The 24026-nt window shown below is 44.4% G+C and overlaps 1 protein-coding gene across 2 annotated transcripts; it reads right to left on the reverse strand.

Annotated features, from left to right (window-relative positions):
• Rest (RE1 silencing transcription factor) lies at window positions 1-23515 on the reverse strand. Of its 2 annotated transcripts, none has more exons than XM_075942906.1 (4): window positions 23389-23515; window positions 20389-21292; window positions 12436-12519; window positions 1-5977 (listed from the first exon to the last, which is right to left on the reverse strand). In XM_075942906.1, the coding sequence occupies exons 2-4, from the start codon at window positions 21281-21283 to the stop codon at window positions 3396-3398; spliced, it is 3561 nt and encodes a 1186-aa protein (XP_075799021.1). In that variant the 5' UTR covers window positions 21284-21292; window positions 23389-23515; the 3' UTR covers window positions 1-3395. The 2 variants fall into 2 exon arrangements, with proteins under 2 accessions (XP_075799021.1, XP_075799020.1); XM_075942905.1 differs by lacking the exon at window positions 23389-23515 and adding an exon at window positions 22764-23087.
• Window positions 23516-24026: the final 511 nt, after the last annotated feature.

Below are 24026 nucleotides of genomic sequence, written 5' to 3' on the forward strand. Positions count from 1 at the left end.
TCGTGTTTTTAGAACTTTATTTCAATGTAACTATATGCATAAGAAATACACTCATATTGGTTAATAGAATGCAATTATGTTTAACTTATCCTACACAATCTTGACCAGAAACTTGGTACATGGTTTACAATTAAAAAAAAAAAAAGAAAGAAAGAAAATGAAAACTGCATTTCTGGTTTATTTCTATCTATTACAAATGTATAAAAGATCCTCCATCAAACGCTGCTGAAGGCAGCAGAACCTTGAGAAATACACCTTTGGTTTGCCTCAGAAAAGTAACACATATTGCACTGTAAAGGTTTATAAAATTGGCGCAAAACATTGTTGTAATGTTACAATACCAGTTTTAGGGGTTCAGTAACTAACGGGAAGCCTAAGGGATACATGCAGAACTGTAAAAGCCATCTCACTTAGCCAGCCGTGTATGTAGACTGTAAACCTAACACATCCAGAGCATTTCTGAACTTTATCTATTGAGGTCAACCAGGAAACCCTAGAGTATACCTTGATTTTTGCAAAAAAAAAAAAAAAAAATTTCTTCAGCCCCCAACAGGCTAAGTGTTCTTTTTGCGGTCAACATTCATAGAGTGAACTGCTTGAGGTCAACTTGAGTTTTAATTTGCATTAGCGCTTACATGCAAAGTGGTCCAAGTGTTACCTCAAGACTTTAAAAGTAAAGTAACTCTAAAAGTAAAATGGCCCTTCTTGGAAGACTAAAGACATCCAGCCAACGTTGTAAAAATATCATCAAAACAATGTACCCTCTTTTATGAATTACGCCTCAATTAAAAAAAAAAGCCCCAAATAAGCAGCTCTGAAAAGAAAATATAACTTAAGATATATGAAAAAACAAGGTGAATACAGGTTCAAAAATAATTAAGATACTTCTAAGGCTACCAAAAATTAGGCTTTAAAGAATTCTACCATTTCAAGTTTAACACTAGTTACTAGATATCAATTTACAAATAAGATGTTCACTTTTTTTGTTCCTTTATCAAGAGAAAAATCTACCTTCAGACTATGAAGTTGGTGACGAGAAGAGAGACTAGAAAACAAGATTCAAACAATCCCATGCAAAAGTCACAGTTTTCAAATGGAAGAACTCCAAACTGTACTTTACATTGAAACAATTTAAGTAAACAATGGCACCAAGGTTTAGGCCTAATATAGGCCTGGCAACCAAGTCCTTGTTTTCTGGAAGAAGGCCTCAAAGTCCCACTCAATTTCATTTCAATGCTTCAAAGATCAATTTAATGAGGTTTCAATTTCCTTTATATTTTTGTTTTTGACTTCTAATCTCAAATTAAAACTTAGTTTAGTCCCAGAAGGCATGTTTTCCTTCCTTTACTATAGGGAAAGACTCCACGAAGGCCTGGCCTCTTCCTCAAAACCAGCTAGCTCCCAGCCTCCACCTGTGCTTGCGATGCATCTTTTCCAACATCTTGAATAGGTAACATAGGTAAAACGTGCTCTTGAACATTAAAACTAGTTGTTAGAAAGACTTAACTAGCTTTATAATTTAAGTTTTAAAACATAAATACTTGCAGTCTGATCTGCACTGACAATGATTGTCGGAGCCTAGAATTCAACATTTACAAGTCCTCATTCACACACACAAAGCACACACTATTATCACACAACTTGTGTTTTGAGAAAATTTTCCGCTTTTTAAATCTTTGGCCTCCCAGTCAATCCCAAGTTCAACCAACTTTAACTAAAACTTCACTCAGAATTTCCCTAAGCTTTTCACACATACATTAATGCTTGTCATCTTTCATGAACTGTCAAAATCTGAAGCCTGCTCAGAGATCGCCAGGTAAAAGAAAATAAATGAAATACACAGAGGTTATGTCCAAACAGAACATCACCACCAAAATGTCACAAGTCCCACTTGGGATCGTACTTTGTAGCTACTATCAGTAAAAAACACATCCCAAGTTGGACTATTTCACGTTCTGGCACTGACCAAAGAGCACAGAACCAGTTCTGGAGCATGCGGCTTCTCAGCAATGTCACTGACGACACCAGGATGGCTGCATTTCGCTGGAGGCCTCTCCTGTACAGAGGCTGTCTCACAGGGGCAGTGAGGACACCCACGAGTCTGTGGAGATCCCTGAGAAAGTATGAACATCAGCCCTGTTCAGGTACTCACTGGAAGATGCAGCTGTTGGCCAGAAGTTAGCACTCCATTCTCGATTAGCCATGTGACCATGATGGCTTCCTCACAAGTGATATTCTATAGTTTGAACGGTAACTATGTCTGGTTCCAAATTTGCTGTTTCCACCAATCACTTGGAGTTCTTTACTCAGCTAAGCGTCCATCCCAACGTCAACTATCTATTGAAAAAATAAACTCTTCAAAGAACAATTTATCACTTTCTAAGAGATAAGCTAGAATCAGCAAAAGAAAAAAAACTCTTAATGGCTGATATGAGATTAAATTTTGTCAATATGGGATCTCATGGCTTACTGGAAAAGTCAGACGGGAGAGCTGTGGAATTACGCATATGCTCGCCATTCAAAATAACTTATATGAAACTGATTCTGGCATAGATAAGCAGTTATAATTAAAGTAAGAAATAAAAAAAACAATGGATTGAACCTGCATGTTCCATTGCTCATAACCTCGCACACTGTAGTTCTGCAAAAGACAATTGCAAAGAAAAGGAAAACGGCCCTTTGCAAACAAGCCTAAAAGCACACCCCCAAAAGAAAAACCATGCATATATGGATAAAGTGTTACTATCAAACACAATGCTATGTCTAGGGGGGAGGAATTAACTGCATAGGTTAAAAAACAAAAACCATGTGCAACATATTAAGCCAGTAAAGCACCAAAATAAAAAACACCAAAAATCACTTTTTATAATGATTAACATACAAACACAACATATTGACCGTTAAGTCAGGAAGCAGTTACCTGGACAGATACAATGTCCACTGTTCAAAGAATTTTTCTTCAATTTAAATGTCTTTTGTGATCTAAAGAAACTTTAAAGTGCTAACTTTATTTATATAAAGCAGGCAAATTCTTCAAGTAATTTGCTACGCCAATTTTTATCAATCTGAACAAGGAACTAAAAATAGAAACTAAAGTGAAAAAGACATAAAAAACTGACAGGCTGCAGGTGAACAAGGCAAGAAAGCATGTTCTACCATCTTGCCTTCCTCTTTCCACTCGACTGCACAAGCTAACAGATTTAAGTGTCTGTTTCCTTACATTAACCTCCTAGGCTTTGCTAAGATTTATGCAACAGTCAATAGATAAGACACAGTCCTAAGAAAAAGAATGTCGCTTCAAAATCAGCACTGGGCACTACTTAAAGCAAGCTTGCATTTGCCTCCTGCCTTATCTAGGAGCAGAGACTGTTTCCACCAAGAACTGCACTTCCGGTCTACTCCTGCCCCTCAGCTGCCTTCTTAAGGAAGTACACATTAACCAAATGGCGATTGAGGTGTTTGCTGTAATCTTTTTCCTTTCTAAAAGAACGATCACAGAAAATACAAACAAAATCTCCCTCAGTTACTTTAACTGCCAACCCTTCCTCTCCGTTTTTTGAAGCAGCTTCTTGTGGCCCTGGCCGAGCTCCATGCAGCCCGGAATCGTCACTGCCTTCTGACATGTTATCACTCAGGTCGCTACCATCGTGGCTATGGATGCCTTCATCTTCATCAATTTCCTGAGACTCGTTTTCAGCCAAAGTGATAGGAGGTGAGGCCACTACAGCTGCTGATGCCACTTCACGTTCTGCTGATGGGAGACGAGGCACTGGTGACCCTGGCTCGACTGCTGAGTCCTTCACAGGGACATTGTCTGCTGTGTTCTGCTCAGTGCCCACTTCAATTTCACAAGCCCCAGCTGAACCTGTCTGACACTTAGCATGTAGTGTTTCACCGTCTGGCACTTTTGAATTTTGCTCAGAGGATAACACACTGGTAGAGTCCTTTGGAGCAACAAGTTCAGTTTGGCTCTCGCAGGCTTCCTCAGTCCCTACTTTGAGAGGGGCTATTCCTTCCCCCTCAGAGATGTTTTGGTCCTTGGGTGCCTCTTCTCTTCTTGAGTTTCCCTTTGGCAGTGATGAAGACAGGCCTGGGCGACCCTGTGCACTCTTGCTTTCGTTTAGAAGCTGGCTCTCTCTAACAGGCACTAAGCCAACTTCAATAAGGACTTGTTCCTGCCGCAGCATCTCACGCCGTATGCTCAACTTCTCCTTCGTCTTATCTTTTCGGGGAGATGACCTTTTAGTAATGGGCTTGACTTGAAGAGGTGGTTCCATGACAGCAGGAAGCTCCTCCTGAACAGATCCCATGTGAGTAGAACCTGTCTGCACAACCTCCATTTGAGCATAGTTCAAAAGAGAAGGCAACTCTTTCTGACAATGTCCCACCTGAGGTGGCTCCAGCAAAGATGACTGCTCCACAGGAGATGGCAGCTCACTCTGAGCAGGCTCCACGGGAGATGGCAGCTCACTCTGAGCAGGCTCCACGGGAGATGGCAGCTCACTCTGAGCAGGCTCCACGGGAGATGGCAGCTCACTCTGAGCAGGCTCCACGGGAGATGGCAGCTCACTCTGAGCAGGCTCCACGGGAGATGGCAGCTCACTCTGAGCAGGCTCCACAGGAGATGGCAGCTCACTCCGAGCAGGCTCCACGGGAGATGGCAGCTCACTCTGAGCAGGCTCCACGGGAGATGGCAGTTCCACCTGAGCAGGCTCCACGGGAGATGGCAGCTCACTCTGAGCAGGCTCCACGGGAGATGGCAGTTCCACCTGAGCAGGCTCCATTGGAGGGGGCAGCTCGCTCTGAGCAGTCTCCATGGGAGATGGCAGCTCCCTCTGAGCAGGCTCCATTGGAGGGGGCAGCTCCCTCTGAGCAGGCGCCATTGGAGGGGGCAGCTCGCTCTGAGCAGTCTCCATGGGAGATGGCAGCTCACACTGAGCAGGCGCCACTGAAGGGGGCAGCTCCACCTGAGGAACCCCTGTCTGGGAAACCTCCATCTGAACAGGCCCTGTGTGAGCGATATCCATGGGAGAAGGAAGCCCTGTCTGAGTAGACCCTGTCACAGTGACCACAACCTGAGCAGGAACTGGAGAGACCTCCCCGTGAGTCAGCTCTACGGAGGGAGGCTCTGTCTGAGCTGTCTCCTTCCGAGTCTCCTGAGCAGGTCTGCTGCCCTTCTTACTTGGTTTACTTTTTACAGTTTTCTTCTTTGTACCTTTCTTAATGGGAACATTATGCTTTTTACTGTCCCCCTTTCCCTCCTCCACTTTGCTGTCCCCCTTTGGCACTTCAGATCTGTTTTTGGATTTGCTCTCTGTCTTCTGTTTCTTTTTCGGCACTGGTTCCTCATTCACAGGATCATCTGGGAAATGGGCTTCAGCATCCATCTTTCTTTTGTTTTTCTTGGCTTTACTGAGTTTGTCTGAACTATTGCCTGTAGTTACATCTATGTGTTTCATCTCCGCTGCTTTCGTCTCTGTGGCGGATTTCCGAGTTCTGGTAGTTACCTGGACCACTGCAACATTGCCACAAGACTTCTTCTCTTTTTTATCTACTTTTACAGGTTTCTCGTTTTTCTTTCCAGACATATCCCCCTTTGTTTTTGTTTGCTCTATCTCTGTTTTTTCATTGGTGATGTTGTTATTATGCAAGTCAGCCTCCTTCTTTTTGGTTTTCTTCAGTTTCACTCTTGAGACATCCATGGTTTTACTAGGACAGGTAGGATGCTTAGATTTGAAATGATACTGTAGATTACACTTCTTGGAAGCCGCATAGTCACACACGGGGCAGTTGAACTGCCGTGGGTTGACATGCAGCTCCACATGCTTTTTGAAGTTGCTTCTGTCTGCCGTTTTATAGTCACAGTGAGGACAGTTAAGAGGTTTCGGCCCGTTGTGAACCTGTCTTGCATGTCGGGTCACTTCGTGCTGATTTGAAGCCACATAACTGCACTGATCACATTTAAATGGCTTCTCACCTGAAGGTAAAAATGAGATGTTACCACAGAGAGAAGACACAAATCCAGCATTAAAATATCCTTAGGAGTTGTACATGTAAAATCACCAGGCCATCTATTGGAAAGACATGACCATGCACCTTATATTTTCTGTATTTATTTGTGTAACTTTTCTCTATCTGGGATGGAGGCTTCATTCTCAAAATAAATTGAAGGAATAATCAACCCAGTCAACCATTATGTTCAAAACAGTTTATGAAGTTAGCTATCTGGCACTATTAAAGAACAGGCTCCACCCAGAAGCAAAGACCTGCTGGCACAGGCCACAAGCCTCTGGATGCCAGCTCTGGGACGAAGCTACTCCAAGAGAAAAGTTTTTAATTTTCTGCTCCTCATCCTCCATAATTCTTTAAAACTAAAATATAATATAACTAAAGTCAATCTGGAGAGGAGTCTTTAACTTTGAGCTATAGTTCCAGACTATATGCCTCATTTTTAAGGCTCTGCTGAGCCTGAGGGAGTAAATTTAACCCTTTACTCATAACAAGAGGTGAGCAAGTTCCTCTAAGACCTAGTAACTGTTTAAAGCAAAAATAAGGCTAAAGTCAACTAAAAACTTAGTGATTTTTTTTCTCTTAATTTCTCTATAAAAGGGGCAAAGAAACTAACTAAATGAGGACTGGCATACAAATAAATACAGTATGTAAACAATCATAATCACAAAGCCCACCCGCCCAAAAAAGCAAAAAAAACATTCTACCTGAATACATACCCAACTAGATCACACTCTAGTAAATATTACCAATTGGTATCCATACCCCACCGGTCCAATGGAATGCATAGTAGAGAAATGGAAATTGACATTTATGAAAATTAATCTTTTAAACATTCTCACGCATTATTATCCAAGTTTACCACAAGCAAAATTAAACATGAAGCTTAACTATGACAATATTAAAGATTACAACTTTAGAAATATCTGTTGACAGAATCCTTAATCTCCCCAAAAACATCTGCCCAGGTATATCAAATTAGGTTTGTAGATAAATGGCAACTCTTTCCATGTTAAAATCCAAGCATTCAGTCAGGCATGGAAGCGATACCTGTAATTGCTGCCACTCCAGAGGCTGAGGCAGGAGGACCACTGTATCTGAGGTCAATATGGGCAGTTTAGCAGAGTCTATCACCTGCCTGGCAAGCACAGGGCCCTGGGTGTCACTGTGCTTTCTACAACACACACACATCTCCACTTGGTCCTGCAGTGTCACTGCTAGTACTGCTCTGAATAAACCATCTTCAAGGTGACCTGCACCTACATAAGAGGCCAGTCTGAGCTACGTGAGACCCTGTCCCCAAACAAAACACAAACTCCTAGATTCAATTCCACATAAAACCTGCCATGGTGACACACATCTATAATCCCAACTCTCTTGAATAACAGTTCTTAAGAGAGACAGCAAATGGCCCCTTGGTTAAGATTTCTTACCAAAACTTCTAGTAAACATTTAATAAAAGTTTAGTAAAAAGTTCCACATAGAAAGCAGAAGAAACTCACAAGCTGTCCTTGCGTGATCTCCACACTCAAGCATTGAGTGTATGTCGACATACACAATTTATTAAATAAATAATTAAGTTACTAATTTATTAACTGTCATCTTCAAAATTGGTACTGCAGTTCCAGGATGGCCAGGACTACACAAAGAAATGAGGTTTCAAAATACAACAAAAATTGGTACTGAGGGCTGGAGCTCAGTGGTTAGGAGCATTGCCTGTTCTTCCAAAGGTCCTGAGTTCAATTCTTGGCAACCACATGGTGGCTCACAACCATCTGTAAAGAGGTCTGGTGCCCTCTTCTGGCCTGCAGACATGCACACAGACAGAATATTGTATACATAATAAATAAATAAATATTTAAAAAAATTGGTACTGAACAAGAGCAGTTTCTAGGGAGGTCATTGACCCTAGGTGTGAACTTGCTACTACAGTTTTCAATAATCATGTCATCAAACTGCTTCCTAAACTTTCATTGTAGCAGGCCAAAGTGTGATAATGGAATGCTTGGCCCTAAATAAGACATCTATGTTATCCTATCCAAAGCTCGGGGAATATCACAGAAGGGGAAAAGACAGAGGATAGAGGATGTACAGCAGGACATTATATTCATGAAGTCATTTGTGACTACCCGTACGTCTAAGATAGCAGTCATCAACATTCCAGACGAATGGAGGAGGAGCACAGAAGGCCCCACTCTTTCCTGAGTAGTTAAGAGGCAGTTAATGAGTTGCTAGGGATGAAGTCATAGCCTCTCAGCAGTACAGCTAACAAGTTAAGCTGCCCTTATTCAAGTAATAACTTCCTACCTACGCTTAAAGAAATCCTAATTGTCTATTGGCTGAGGAAGGGGTTGGAGTGAAGGAGGGAACTTGAAGAATGGATAAAAGGGAGTTAAGACTGAGGAAGATCCTCAGGATCCACATGGTGAAAGAGCCAAGGCCTCTAAGCTGTCCTCTGACCTTCACATGCATGACTGATATAGCATATGTACCCCACAGACATGCACAAACAAATAAACTGTAATTGAAAAAAAGTTCAATTCCCATCCAGGCCATCAGGTTCTGTAGCAGGAGCCTTTACTAGCTGAGCCATCTCTGAGAGGCTGAGATGGGGTCTCATATATCTCAGGTTGGCCTTGATCTCACTATATAGACACAAATAGATTTAGATTAAAAGGAGGGGTGGGACTTGAATGAAAGGAAAATATATGGCAGTCTCACTCTTGTGAGGGCCCAGAGTTGTGAGTCTGTTCCACCTTAAATGGACATCAGAGAGTTTGAGCTTATTTTTGCTCTCAACGTTGTTGGCAACAGGTGTCTCTACACACTCTGACCTACAACGTGGTTACTTGGTGTTTTGGACATTAAGATGATGCAGAGGTGGATTCGCTCCACCCTGACCAAAGGTCAGAGAATTCAAGCATACTCCTGGTCCTTCATTTAAAATAGGTTTGACACGGGGAGTGACTGTCTATAGCATACTTGGTCTAGGGTGTGTTCACTGCATATTACTGTCCAAGACATCAAATCCTTTACTCAGGAAATAATGACTTGATGTCTCAAGTATGAAAGCCAGTAACTGTTCTGGTTGTCCTCTATCCCATGCTTTCTCCCCACCCCCGCCCTGTATTAGGGTAGAAAAGCTTAAAACAGATAGCATGCAACATGGGGCCTTCAAAAACCTTTCTATCCAGAAAAGCATAAAAAGCTACCTACATAAGCTTCCAAAGTGCCATAAAATATATTCTTTCAATAAAATCTATTTTTCCAATTCACAGTCATAAAAAACAAGCTGGGGTGTGGTGGTGCACACCTTTTATCCCAGCACTGTGAGGCAGAGGCAAGAGGATCTCTGAGTTTGAGGCCAGTCTGGTCTACAGAGCAAGTTTCAAGACTGCCAGAGCTACACAAAAAACCCGTCTCAACAGAGGAAAAGGGAATATACTTTAAAAGAAAAGCTGTATTGTTGTGTGAGTGCTATATAGACATGTGTGTTGAGTGTGGTGGTACATACATTCTACAGGATCAGACTGCCGGAACATCACTTTTAACTGAGCCACCTAAACCCCCACTGCCTTTATTTTGAAAAAAGCTATTATATAAAACCCAGTCAGGCCTCAGGCTAAATATGCAGCTGAAAAAGGCCTTGAACTTCTAATGTTCCTGCTTCTACTTCCCAGCGGTGGGATTATAAATATGTATTATGTGCTGCTTTAGGAAGAACCCAGACACACACTTCTGACCACCAAGCGGTAGAGCTCTCTCTGCAGCATAGCCCCATCAACTATAATTTTATTTAAATAGGGACAGTTTTATTTAAATTGGGACAGTTGGGAATTGAATTCTAACTTCTTATTTTCAGAGACACTTGTCCTTTTCTGTCCTGCCTAGGCACATGTCCTCATCTATAAATAAAGACTGGCATATTTGCATTAAGACTGTAATTTTCAGTACCCTGTATGCATATCAATATCAATAGGTATTAACAATACTTACTTAGCACAGTATAACAATTGCTGATAACTATAATATCTTTTAAACACAGCAGAAAACTCCAGACAGTATTAACAAACCCAAAGAAAAGGCAAAGATTATCAACTAGAGTAAGACACCACAGAGAACATTGAGCACTGCCCAATCAAGAAGAAAATATTTATATAAATATATTCATATATATATTTCTTATATATGAATCCTTCTAAACCAGAGCTGCATCACCGTAAGTAACGGGTTAACCACAGGTGACTTCAAATAAACTGTCTCACAGGATAAATGTCAAGCATTTAAGATTTAATTTCCAGTTGACCAGGAAAAAAAACTGACTTGACATGAAAGCCAGCAGATATCCAGAAAGGGAGACCCACTGCAGAGGAAAATAACTTTATCTTTTCAATGTCTAGAACTTACATATTGCAATTAAAAGACAGAATTAACACAATGCTGTTTTTTTTTTCCTTGTGCAGTGCTAGGGATTGATCCAGGTCGTGCACAATGTTGTGAAACCACACTACACTGAGCTACATCCTCCTCCATTCTACATGCTGTTACTGCTTTTTGAGACAGGGTCTATGTAGACCAGACTGGTCTACAAGAGTTCCAACAGCCTGTCTCCCAAGGGCTGGAATGGATTAAAGAACTAAGTAAAGCTCTCTATAGAATATTAATCCTCATATCACCAAACCCAAGACCCTTTTAATTGCCCTTGGAGAATGAATCAGGAAGTACCCAAAAGCGGTAACATTTTTGGGTTTTGTTTTTTCCAAGACAGTATCCCTGGCTGTCCTGGAATTCATTCTGCAGACCAGAATGGCCTCAAACTCTGAAATCCATGTGCCTCTGACTCCTGAGTGCAGGGTGGATTAAAGGCGTGAGCCACCAGTACATCTTTATGTAGCCAATTTAATAGCTTGGGAAGATATCTGAGTACATAGCAAGCATGTAGGATCAAGAAAGCCTGGCAACTGCAGGGTGGCCGTGGCGTACGCCTTTAATCCCAGCACTCGGGAGGCGAAGGCAGGCGGATCTTTGTGAGTTCGAGACCAGCCTGGTCTACAATAGCTAGTTCCAGGACAGGCTCCAGAACTACAGAGAAACCCTGTCATGAGAAAAAAGAAAAGAAAAAGCAAGCCTGGCAAGGTCAGGTGTGGTAAAGCAGGCTTTTAGTCCTAGCATTTTGGGAGGCGGAGCAAGAACTAGACTAGCCTGACCCACATGAGCATAGTGAGCAAGCTCCAGGCCAGCCAATGTAGGAGGAAGTCTGACAAGATACTAAGAGGAGCCTGGAAATGAAGCTCAGTCAACCAGTGAAAGCTTAGCAGATGCCAGCATTTTAAATATACAAGGGCCAAATCAAGTCAGATTCTATAATACAACCAAGTTTATAAAGGAGATAACTGAGAAATGTTAAGTTTTTCTAAGTCACAATTACAAAGGTAGAGCATAGGTAAAATCTGGGCTGAAGGCTCTATCAGAGTTTGGATCCTAGCACCGTTATCAGGTAACTCATGAACACCTGTATACTCCAGCAGCAAGGGATCCAGTACCCACTTCCAGCCTGAGTGCATCCCATACAATCACAAATACATACTAATAAAAGTAATAAGATTAGGTTAAGTCAGATAAAGACCATAAAGATGAGTGGGAGGGGATGTGGAGATGATCTGAGGCACTGGGAAAGGGAAAACATGATCAAATAAATTGTATGACAAAAATTAACTAGGGGTTATATCAAAATGTACTGCTTTTTTATTACTGGGGTTAACCTCCTGCCTCAGTGCAGATTACAGCATGTGCCCCCATGCCTAGCTCTTTTATTGAAATATTAGCACTCTTCTGAGTTCTAAAAACTACTAAGAGCTAGAGAGATGGCTCAGCAGTTAAGAGTAATTTATGCCCTTGTAGAAGACCCACATGTAGTTAGCTCCTAACCATCTGTAACTCAGTTCCAGAAGCCCAGCACTTAGGAGGCAGAGGCAGGAGGATCTCCATGAGTTCAAGGCCAGCCTGGTCTAGTTCCAGGACAGGCTCCAAAGCTACAGAGAAACCCAGTCTCAAAATAAAACTTCAGAAGAAAAATAAGGAAACCTTCCCAGAAAACCTTTGCCTGATTTATGAGAACACAGATTTATCCTCCCCACTTCATTTTGGTTTTGTTTTTTTTAGGCAGAGCCCTGCCTGGCATGACAGCACACACTTAATCCTCACACTTCTGAGGCAGAGGCAGCTGAATCTCTGAGTTCCAGGCCAGCATCTACACTATAAGATCATATCTAAGAAAAAACAAACTTTTTTAAAGATCCTCAAAAACATTAAGTTATAAGCAATTAGGTTACAGGTCTAAAAGTAATTCTTTAATAAAGAAGTTTGAAACAGTGAAATAAATACAAAGATAGCTTACTGAAACCGAAGTTATCATTTCGTACCAACCTGAATGAGTACGCATGTGTCGAGTTAGATGTGTCTTCTGAGAACTCGAGTAAGGACAAAGTTCACATTTATATGGGCGTTCTCCTGCAAAATTATAACGATAATGTTTAAGATGTAACAATCGAGCAAAAACAATTCTCAGCAGTCTAACTATTCCCTCCCATATGTTTTTGGGTGTTTTGGGGTTGGTCTGGCTAGGTTTTATTTTGGAATTTGAAACAGGTTGTTTTCCTAGATAGTCCAGGCTAGCCAACACTCAATCCTCCTGCCTCTGCCTGAGTACAGATTTATACAACCATTCCAAGAAAAAAATATCTCCAGCCATTTTCCATTTTTTATTTATTTTGAGACAGGGTCTAAAAGCGTGAATTTGTGATCTTTCTAACTCAGTCTCTCAAATACCGGGGATCTGCCAAACTTCTGACCATACACTTTCACTATATCTTTAAATTGTGTTGTGTTGTCCAGAAAATTAGTTTGAGGCAGGGTCTTACATAGCCCAGGCTAGAATGAATGACCCTGAACTTCTCCTTTAACCTCCCGTGAGCTGGGACTGTAAGATGTAAGCCATCATAATCATAGCTCAGTATTTTACAACAAAAGTCCTCTTCTCCCACTAGTGGCAGAATCAGACCATTACTCCAGCTGTGTAAGGTGGATCTGCACAGTAGCACACAGAACCTATAGCGCTCGTGAGGGAGAAGTGGGAAGGGCTAGATAGACTGGCAGCTAAGAGTTCTTGAGCAGCATGACCTAGGAGAGTCAAAAATGAACAGCAGCTCCAGTGAGACAGCTCAATTAAGAGCAACTGGTGCTCCTGCAGGGAATTCCAGTTCACTCCCTAGTCCATAGGGTAGCTAAACCATCCATGACTTCAGTTCCAGGCTAGGGCCCTCTTCTGACCTCACGCAGACATGCATGTGGCAGAACACTTACATATAAAAACATTTTTCAAGGTAAACAAAATTCTCAGTTAAAAAAAAAAAAAAAATCAACCAAAATGCTGTTTAAGAGACATCCAAATTTTTTTTCCTTGAACTAAATAAAGCCTACCTTCAGTGGCTCCCATTTAACACCCAGAATTCCAGGGATGGTGATGTGAACGCACGCGCGCGCGCGCGCACACACACACTGCATTTCAAGGAGTTAACTTTGAAGATTTTTTTTTTCCCTTGACTGAACACTATTGACGCACACCTTCGATACCAGCACTTGGGAGGCAGAGGCAAGCAGATCTTTGAGTTCCAAGACAGTCAGAGCTGTTACACAGGGAAACTCTGTCTGGAGAGGTTGGGGTGGGGGTATTTCCCTCAAACAAAATCCTAGGGGTTTGTGTCTAATGTAATGGCAAATTTAGTTCAAGTCCCCACCAGTAGCCACCTAAATCCAAAGAAACCAGAACTACATTTTAAGATTGTCTCCAAATCACAAATCTTGGCTGAGGTTGCATGCAGTCCAAATTTTTGAAGCCCTGAGTAGCATGAAATGAACAAGAAGAATTTCCTGATGCTACTGCTTTTCTCGTGCTTATTACATTTAATTGTGGTCACATATGCACACCCAGTGCACGTGATGCCCTTACAGACGGTGTGCACTGACCTCAAAGTAATACAGCTCAGTGGTAGAACCTAAGAGTTTATGTGAAGCTCTGAGTTCAAGTCCTAACACAAGGGAAAGAGTCAATGAAGACTCAACCATGTGACCATTAGCCTAATGCAGCAACTCTAGCCAAGGGTGGCACATGCTTATAATCCCAGTGCTTGGGGGAAGCAAAAGGATCAAGAGTTGGAAGATAGCTTAGGCTACACAACATCAAGGCAAAGACAGAATTTTAATATATATTTAATATATATATATATATATTAGTCCATAGGTGTTCTGTATGAGTTGATACAAACTGAGGATAGCTGAAGCTATCTATGTAGGTGCTGGTGACACAGCACTAACAAAAGATTCTAATTTGGAGGCAAGGTCTTAGTTAATTGCCCTGGGTGGCCTTTAATTCATAGTGTGGCCAACACAGGCCTTGAACTTGTGATCCTGCCTCAGTCTCCTCCAAAACAAAACAAAACAGGCCTGTATTAGCAGCCCAGCTCAGGACTGTCAAGGCTACTCAGCAGGCAAATGCAGTAGCCTTGCCAAACATGTCAACCTGAGTTCACTTCCTAAGACTGAAGGATAGAATGAAAGATCTGACAAGGCAGCAATGTCTGAAGTGCAGAAACTCAACATCCAAATAGCTAGATGATCAAAACGCTACACTGTCACACTTAGAAAACGGAAAAAAAAAAGGCCGGGGACATAGCTCAATGGTAGGGAGTATGTTCAGGACTGGAAAGCTGGGGTCATCTCCAGCAAAGAGCTGGGTGGGGTGATCCTAGCTTTCAGGGAGTAGAGGCAGGCGGGATTTGTGAGTTCCAGTGCTCTGTAGGAGAGACCTGTCCCTCAAGCCCCCACTCCCACCCCCCAAAAAAAGGAAAAAAGCTAAAAGCAAAGGTTCAAAGTTACACAATGGATAACACAGTCCTAAACGTAAAACAATCATTAAAATGGATATGACTGGGCTGGAGAGATGGCTCAGAGGTTAAGAGCATCGCCTGCTCTTCCAGAGGTCCTGAGTTCAATTCCCAGCAACCACATGGTGCCTCACAACCATCTGTAATGAGGTCTGGTGCCCTCTTCTGGCTTTCAGGCATACATGCAGACAGAATATTGTATACATAATAAATAAATATTTAAAAAAATAAATAAATAAATAAAATGGATATGACTACCATGTGCTTACAACACTCAGTGCCTAAGAGCTAAAGTTGAAACTCTGGAACTCAACTTCAGCCGGAGTATAGAGCAAGATGCTACCCCCCAAAACAAACAGTGGGGGACCGGAGAGACAGCTCAGCAGTGAAAAGGCGCTCTTCCGAAGAAAGGCCCTGTGCTCGCGGGTCCTGACACACACAAAAATCCTGCCTCGAAAACACAAAAATAAACTATTATTTTTTTCATTTATTGTGTGGTTTTCAGAGAGGGTTTCTCTGCATAGCCCTGGCTGACCTGGAAATAGCTCAGAGATCCGCCTGCCTCTGCCTCCCAATTGTTAAGATTAAAGGTGCATATCACCACACCCAGCTAACAAAGTGAAATTTATTGTTGAAAATACTTTAACTCAAAAAATAGAAAAAAAAAAGGAAAAAAAAAAACTTTAGCTCGCCAACCTGTGGTGGCACACACCTTAAATCCCAGCACGGTCTACAGAGCAGGTTCCAGCACAGACTCCAAAGCAGAGAATCCCTGTCTCAAGAAACCGAAAAAAAATAAATAAATAAAAATAAAGCTGGGTGGTGATGGCGCCTTTAATCCCAGCACCAGGGAAGCAGAGCAGGCGGGTCTCTGTGAGTTCAAGGACAGCCTGGTCTCCAAGAGCTAGTTATGGGAAACACTGTCTCAAAAAGCCCCCCCCCAAAAAAAGAAAAAGAAAAAAAACCTTAACTTTGTAGCAATTTTCTTGGTTTTATGGTTCTAAGACAGGGCTTTACAGTGCAACCCAGGCTGACCTTGAAACAATGATCCTCCCCTCCCCCCCTTAGCTTCCGGTTGATTAAAGAGGCAACCTACCAGCTCTAAAGGTGTAAGAACAGCTGGGTGATAAGTACAATTACTAAGTCAAAGTCTGACTACAACCTACCAGCTCTAAATGTAAAAGAACAGTCGGGTGTTAAGTACAATTACTAAGTCAAAGTTCTGGGGCGCTCATGCTGTCTTCCATGGTCTATCAGTATAAACCAGCAGCAATTTATCAAAATGAACCGTAGTTATTCAACAAAACACTCATGACCTGAATGTATGCTCTGTACCATTTTTTTAAAACATTTATTATGTATACAATATTCTGTCTGTGTGTATCTCTGCAGGCCAGAAGAGGGCACCAGACCTCATTACAGATGGCTGTGAGCAACCATGTGGTTGCTGGGAATTGAACTCAGGACCTTTGGAAAAGCAGGCCATTCTCTTAACTGCTGAGCCATCATCTCTCCAGCCCTGCTCTGTACCATTTTTGTTTGAGACCAGGTCTCACTATGTAGCCCTGGCTAACCTAGAACTAGCTTAATATATAATTATATTAATGCTTACATGTAATTACATATAATTATATATTAATGTGTATATATACACACATATATGTATATATACATACACACACTTGCAGTGAGATCCAAGAAGTTCTCACTTCATAAACAATAGGCTTCAAAAACTGGCAACATTAAGGTTTCTGAAATAAAATTAAAAATCTGAGTCATGTGTGATGCAAGCCTTTGATCTTAGCACTGGGAGGCAGAAGCAGGAAAATCTCTGTGAATTCCAGACCAAACTAATTTAAATAGCTCCAGGACAGGCTGAACTACAATGACGTACAATCTAAGGTATCTTGGCAGTACTCTCTAGCCCCAGGTCCTCAAAGCACAAAGCACCTTGGTGTTTGTGTGTGCAAACGAACTTTTGATAAACCTGCCTCAATCCCTGGTTCCATTTCAGACAGTGCTAGGAACTGTCTCTAGACTTTCTGGAAACACAATGGTGCCATTACAAAACTCAAACTTATTTTCCAACTGCATATATGCCTCAAATTACTATTATGTTTAGCATGGACTGGATTAGTGTTTGCTCTTAAGAACTGTAGACTAGGGGCTGGAGAGATGGCTCAGAGGTTGAGAGCACTGTCTGCTCTTCCAAAGGTCCTGAGTTCGATTCCCGGCAATCACATGGTGGCTCACAACCATCTGTGGTGAGCTCTGGTGTCCTCTTCTGGCCTGCAGAGATACATGCAGACAGAATGCTGTATACATAATAAATAATTTAAAAAAAAAAAAGAATTGTAAACTAGAGGGTTAGTTTTGTTTCGGCCCCTGTTGCCGGCTCCCACCCCCTCCCAGGCAGGGTTTGTGTCCTAACTGTCCTGGATCCAGCTGAGATTCAAGGTGTGCACCACCACTTGCAGCAACAAACTTGAGTTTCAGAAAATTTTTCATGCCGGGTGGTGGTGGCGCGCGCCTTTAATCCCAGCACTCGGGAGGCAGAGGCAGGTGGATCTCTGTGAGTTCGAGACTAGCCTGGTCTACAGAGCTAGTTCCAGGACAGGCTCCAAAGCCACAGAGAAACCCTATATCGAAAAACCAAAAAAAAAAAAAAGAAAACTTTTTATTAAATGAATTTTCAGCTTGGGACCCAAGCACAATTTCCGAAATAGCTAAGGACATCCCTGCCATTTTGTCCTATGTATACATATGCAGAGTGGCATTCTCGGTATTGGTTGATCCTCATAAAATTAATCAACTCTGAAAAATACTGATTATGCTCTAGGCCCTAACAAATGTTCCATCAAGATGTAAGTCAAGTAAATCTAATAGATCCACCCCGTCAACGTGCTCATCAGAAGGCTGAGGTAGGATGAATTCAAGGCTGGCCAGAGTTTTGTGGCTTACACCTTTCATTCGAAGCAGGACTGCCAGAATTCAAGGCAGGGCCACAAAGCTACTACTCCTGAAGGAACCCAAAAGGAGTCTCACAAAACAAGTTTGAGCAGGGTGGTACAGACCTGCTATCTACTCACTCAGAATACAAGAGCAAAGATTGGTTTGGAGTTTGGGGGACAGCTAGACACACCTGGTGATTTGAGGCCAGCCAAGGTCGTACACGCAATTGCCTAACAAAAAAAGGAATCTCCACATAAGCATTTCCCAGCAGACTGTGGTGGCAGATAACTGGGACTGAGGGAAAACAGGAAGAGACTACATTGATAAGCAATTTTGAAGAGGAGCCTGGGGCTGCATCCAACAGCAAAGAACAACCTTGAGCTCCTGAGCTCACTGTAGTCACTAAAGGTGAGGTAAGCATTTTCTGTTTTTTTTTTTTTGGCCAGTCCTTGTATTTGTTTTTATTTATTAGGGTGGGGGTAGGTGTTAAGAGTCAAACCTTGGGCCTTGTGCAAGGTTTGTAAGCACTCCTGTGTGAGCTGTTTCAGAAAAAGATAAAATCTGAAATTCTTAGAACTCACTAAGCTGTGGTCTAAGTAGTCTAAATTGTCATTGAATTTACAGATTCTCCTGCCTCAGTCTCCCAAATGCTGGCCTTGAGGGCTTTAATTTCTTTGGACTATCTTACAGGACTGTAGTAATGGCAACACCACTCTATACAGAGGAAAACTACTATACTTACAACAAATGGTATAATAATGAATTTTGGAAAAACTGACACCATTAGTACCTCACTCCTATAATCCCCCAAATAGTCTGGAGGGATAATAATGGACTCAGGAATCCAGAGCTAGCCTGCACTTCAGAGACCTTCAAAACCTGTCTCAAAAACAAACAAACAAGCAGCCTCAGAGGCCTTCTTTCTTCCTGCTCACTGAGGACCAATCCCTCTGGAATTACAGGTCCTGAAGCCACCCAACATAAAGGCTGGAAACTGAACTCAGACCCCCAGAAGAGCAGCAGCATTCTCGTACACAAAGCCATCTCTACAGCATGTTTCAAACTCTGAAGAAGGTTCTGGGAGACTGAAGCCACAACTTGGGTTAGTTCGAATCCACAAGTGTGTTACATGGCACGACCCTGGACTCTAAAGTTTTGTGGGGTTAGTTTTGTTTAAAAATACTTTTGCGTTTCTTTTTCTTCTGAGACAGGGTTTCTCTGTATAATAGTCCTCCCTATCCTGTAACTTGCTGTCGACCAGGCTGTCCTCGAACCCTGAGATCCATCTGCCACTGTATCCTAAGTGCTGGGATTAAAGGCATGCATCAACACCTCCCAGCTATTTTGTTCTTACTCATTTTTATTTTATATTCATTGGTGTTGTCTTGCATGTATGTCCTGGGACTTAGTTGCAGTCGTGAGCTGCCATGTAGATCCTGGGAACTGAACTAGGTCTTCTAGAAGAGCTAGTGCTCTTATCTGCTGGACAGCAGCGATCTTAAAGGCTGATCCATCTCTCCAGCCACTTTGAAAATTTTCTTTTTGATGCTGAAGAAACAACATGAAGCGTTCTAACATACGTGCTTTACTACTGAGCTACACTAACCTTAAGAATTCCTGACTTCTGGGCCAGAAAGTCCTCGCAACCTGTAGGCCATCAGGATACTCTGAACAAATATGCTGTTTCTGTCTGCAAAGTAATCCTCATGAGTGTGTTTGCTTGCTCTCTTAGGAAAATGGCTTCAATTTGCAGTGATTCTACTCTTGGCTGGAGAAATGGCTCAACAGTAAAGAGCACTCAGTGGCTGTTCTTTCTCGCAGAAGACCCAGGGTTCACTTTTCTGCATCTACAAAACTCTCCATTGGGTTTCCAGGAAGCCAATGCTCTCTTCTGGCTTCCGAAGGTACTGCACACATGCAGTGCACTCACAGACAAGCAGTCCAACCACTCCTTTACATAAAGTAGAGAAAAGGAAAAAGCACACAGCTTCAGTAGCGAGAATGCTTGCCTGGCAGGCACAAGACCCGGTGTTCCGACTCCCACTTCAGAATCAGCGACACAGGTCTGCAATTCAACTGTAGATCAGAAATTAAACAACCTCAGCTATAGGATAGTTGAGTTCAAGACCAGTATGGACCACCAGAGACCCTGTTACGGAAAGAGAAAGGGTGGAGCAAGGAACACCTTTACTTCCAGCAGGGGGGGGGGGGTGTCAGAGTTTGAGGCCAACAATGAGTTTCAAGGCAGCCAGAGCTATAGTCTATTCCAAAAGACAAAACCAGAAAACCAAGAAAACCAAAACTGGGAGTAATAAAGTTTGAAAGTTTTGTTTGACAAACTATACAAATTTAATCAGTAGGGTTTTTTTTCTGTCTAAATCCTCAATTCCCCTTGTAAACTAGTGTTTGGTTTACGTGATCTATAAGCTTAAAAAAAAAAACACACACACACACATTTTGTGAAATAAAATTTAGGTTTTCTTACCTGTGTGAGTCCGAACATGTTGTACATAATTATTTTTTCTGTCTGAAAAATAGTTGCATTTGTTACACGTGTAGACTTTTCTTGGAAAATGGTTTCTCAAGTGTTTCCTCCAGTGATACTCGCTTACTGTTGTGTACGTGCAAATGATACACTTGTAGACACGCTCATTATCCCCAGCTCTGGTATGGTGTTTTAGGTGAGCCGTGTAGTGATCATACCGGTTGGTATTGTAGCCACAGCGGTCACATCGGATGGGGCCCTTGGAGAAATCCCCCTCCTCGGCCGTGGAAGAGCCAGATTCCCTGGCTTTGGCCTGTTTCTCTGCACTTTCTTCCACAAAGAACTTTTTCGCACTGTGAACCCGGATGTGATGTACAAACTGCTCTTCGGAGTCAGCTTCATACTGGCAGGGCTTGCAGCGAAAGGGTTTGGCCTTCGTGTTCTTGCCTTTGTCCTCCGTCCCAAGCGTTTCGGGAGGGAGGTCTTTGCTTGAGTTGTACATTTCTGGGGCGGCTGATGCTTCAAACACCGGCTGTGGTTCCACTGCACTGAGCTCCAAACTTCTCAGTCCTACGTTTACCAGCCCATTGGGGTCACCTTTGAGTTCGGCCACTTCTTCAAGTCCTTCCCCTTCGCTATCTGAGAAGTGGTTGTCCCCCACAGGCATCAATTCTGCCATCTGTCTTTCTTCACCCACCAGGTAATCACAGCAGCCGCCAGTGACTTCCCCAGTCAAGGCCACATTGGCTAACATGATGAGCTGGGGTGCTGCCAGTTCAGCTTTGGAGAGGTCATGCAAGTCGTACATATCGCTAGGTAAGGCCATGCCCATGTTGCCGCTGCTGCTGAACAGACTTCCTCCTCCAGAAGACTGCCCCATCACCTGGGTGGCCATAACTGCACACTGAATAAAGTGTAACAACAAAAAAAAAGAATACCACTTAAATCCGGTCCTCGTTAGCTAAAGCAAGCATTTTTCCAATGTACCCTTTACAGCTCAATGAGCTTCATTCACTTCTATCAACAAATTTAAGATATGCTTCTTGCTGGGAATGGTGGTGCCTGCCTGTAATCCTACCTAGGAAGGCTGAGCAAGACTGCTGTTAATTTTCAATTACCTTTTATTGCAGTCGCAAAAGCATACAAATGAATAACTATTTCCCTACACTCAAAAAAAAAAAAGCAACTCTTTTATGCATTAGGTCTACCACTGGCATGCCCAAGTGTGTCAACCTTTTTCTGGTGGTTAAACATTTTTAATGTCAACTAAAATAACTTTTGTTTCAAAGCCCTGAATAGTAAACTATTGTTCTCCCCGTTTTCCCTTTCAACAGTTCAGTGGTCTGAATGAGAACCCCCCCCTCCAATCTACAAGCGATTCTATGTGTATAATGAATACATCAAGGAATCTGGAAGGGTGGAATTTAATTTCTTCCAGAAAACTCAACGAACTCTAAAAGAATAAACTGAAAAACCAATCGACTTTTAATTTTTTTGATGACTCTTAACTTAAAGGGGTGGTTATGGATCCCTTTTCCCACAAAAGGGGAAGTTTTGAAGCGTTTTTTTCTGTTTGAAAACTCCCCTAAGAGCCGTGCAACTCAACACGTCAACCAGCAACTTTGGCGCATTGTGCTTGACTTGGCCTACTTGCCTAGAGGAAGCCATTACAGATCACCTTCTTGAAAACAAGTTCGAGTTTTTAAATGGTCTCAACGTCTTCTACTCTCAAAAGGTGCTAGCCTCGAATGCAGTGTCCTCTTGCAAAGTAGTAAAGGCAAGACATGCAAAAAGTACTAAAACATACACTTAAAACCGAAAATACAAAAAGCAGTCCGTTTCACCAAGCGTCTAAACACAAGCTCGCTCTCTCAGTTACATGCCCCAACAAAAAGTTGGAGTCGAATGCCATCACAGGAAGCAGAGGACCACAGCTCTCCTCCCCTGGTTTAACAGTCCCACGGATTCCAAAACTGACCTCCCCCCCAACATCCACTTAAAGATCCCCATGAACCCCAGTTGCCACACTCCAAGGAATCCCCACATTTCTCGGGAAGGCTGTGCAAGCAGAGCCCGAGCGCAACGTGTTGCACGGAATTCCTACGTGCTGCTGCCACCAGCGCCGGCCTCGGCGGCGGCATTCCTAACTGAAATAGGCATTCGGCCATTTTCTCAAAATACCAAACACAAAGCAGCTCTTTGCAAACTTGGGCCCTCTTGCTTCCTCTCCGCCACCGAGCCGCGGGCGGTGCCTCGGCTCTCGCCCTCGAGCGCTGCCCACCACCCTAGAGGCGCCTCTCCGCCTGGCCGCGGCCCCGCAGCCCCCTCCCCCGCCGCCCGCGCTGAGCCCAGGCAGGACCGGGTCGGAAAGTTACCTCGCCGCCGGCGTCCGGCTCGGGCCTGTGCCGGGGCTCGGAGGCGCCCTCCCGAGGCTGCCGGTCCCCGGTCTCACCGAGGGGCCCCACGCGGGCAGCCGCCGCCCCCGCGCCCGGAAGTTTGCGAACTTCGCTCCCCCACCGCGCAGAGCCAGCGCGGGCCGCAGAAATCGCTGTCCAGCCCGCCGGCGGCGCCGCCCGTGCCCCGGGCTGAGTCAAGCGGGGCGGTCGCCTTCCGGCCCTGGCCCGGCTTGGGGGAGGGGGCGGCGAGCCTGGGACGCCGACGGGGCCCGGAACGGTGGGCCCCGGGCGAAGAAGGGGAGGGCGGGCAGAGGGGAAGTTTCAGGACCGCGGCCACCAGCAGCGGCGCTCCGGCCTCCGCCGCCCCGACAGCCAGCGCCGTGCGGAAGGGCCGCCCCGAGCTCGACTGGGGACCGGTGCCCCCACCTCCGCTCCGCACCAGCCCCCGGCCCAGCCCGTGACTCGCTCCGTAACCCGATCCCGCCCCCGCCCGCCCGCCCGCCCGCCGCGCCGCCCGAGCCACAGTATCTGCAGATCAGCCCTGGACAGCGCCTCGCGCCGCTCCGCGCCTGCCCGCCGCCCTCCCAAGTCCGCGTCGTCCTACCCGCTCGCCTGCGCGCCCACGGACCGCCGCCCCCGCGTCGCCGCTGCCGTCGCTCCCAACTCCTTTTCTTTGTTGCTGGACTTTCGGGGGAGGGGAGAGAGAGCGGGGAAAAGTTGAGCGCCGAGGCCCGCGAGACCCGCGGGGCGATCGCGGAGCGGGATCAGACCTCCGGCCCTCGCCCTGCCGTCGCAGAGCTCCCCACTGCCCCGGTCTGGGGCCCGCGGCCTCGGCGGCGCCCGGTCTGCTGTTGCGCCGCGAGCTCGCGGGAGCCGCACATTCCAGCACAGGACGCTGCGCCGCGCACCCGGCCCGCGCCGCCGCCCGCCCGTCCGTCCGCCGGACACGCCCCCTCGCCGGCCGCGCGCGCCCGCGGACACGCCCCCTCCCCGCCCACGCGCGTGACCGCTAGGCGCGCCCCGCCCCTCGACCCAAGGGCTTGATGAGTTCTCTAGGGCTGGCTGGGGGCGCGCCTCGGGGGGAAGCTCACCTAATCCGCCCGGCTCCCACTCCCGCCCTAGGCTCATTAAAGGGGCGGAACCTGCTCCCCTTTGCTTCTTTCTTTTATAAATGGCCAAAGTTGCCCCCAGCCTTAGCAGAGCGTGCCCGAGAATAGGAATGGTTCAAGAAAAATGTGCAGG

This window comes from Microtus pennsylvanicus, chromosome 12, assembly GCF_037038515.1.
Source record: "Microtus pennsylvanicus isolate mMicPen1 chromosome 12, mMicPen1.hap1, whole genome shotgun sequence".
Classification (NCBI taxonomy): Eukaryota; Metazoa; Chordata; class Mammalia; order Rodentia; family Cricetidae; genus Microtus; species Microtus pennsylvanicus.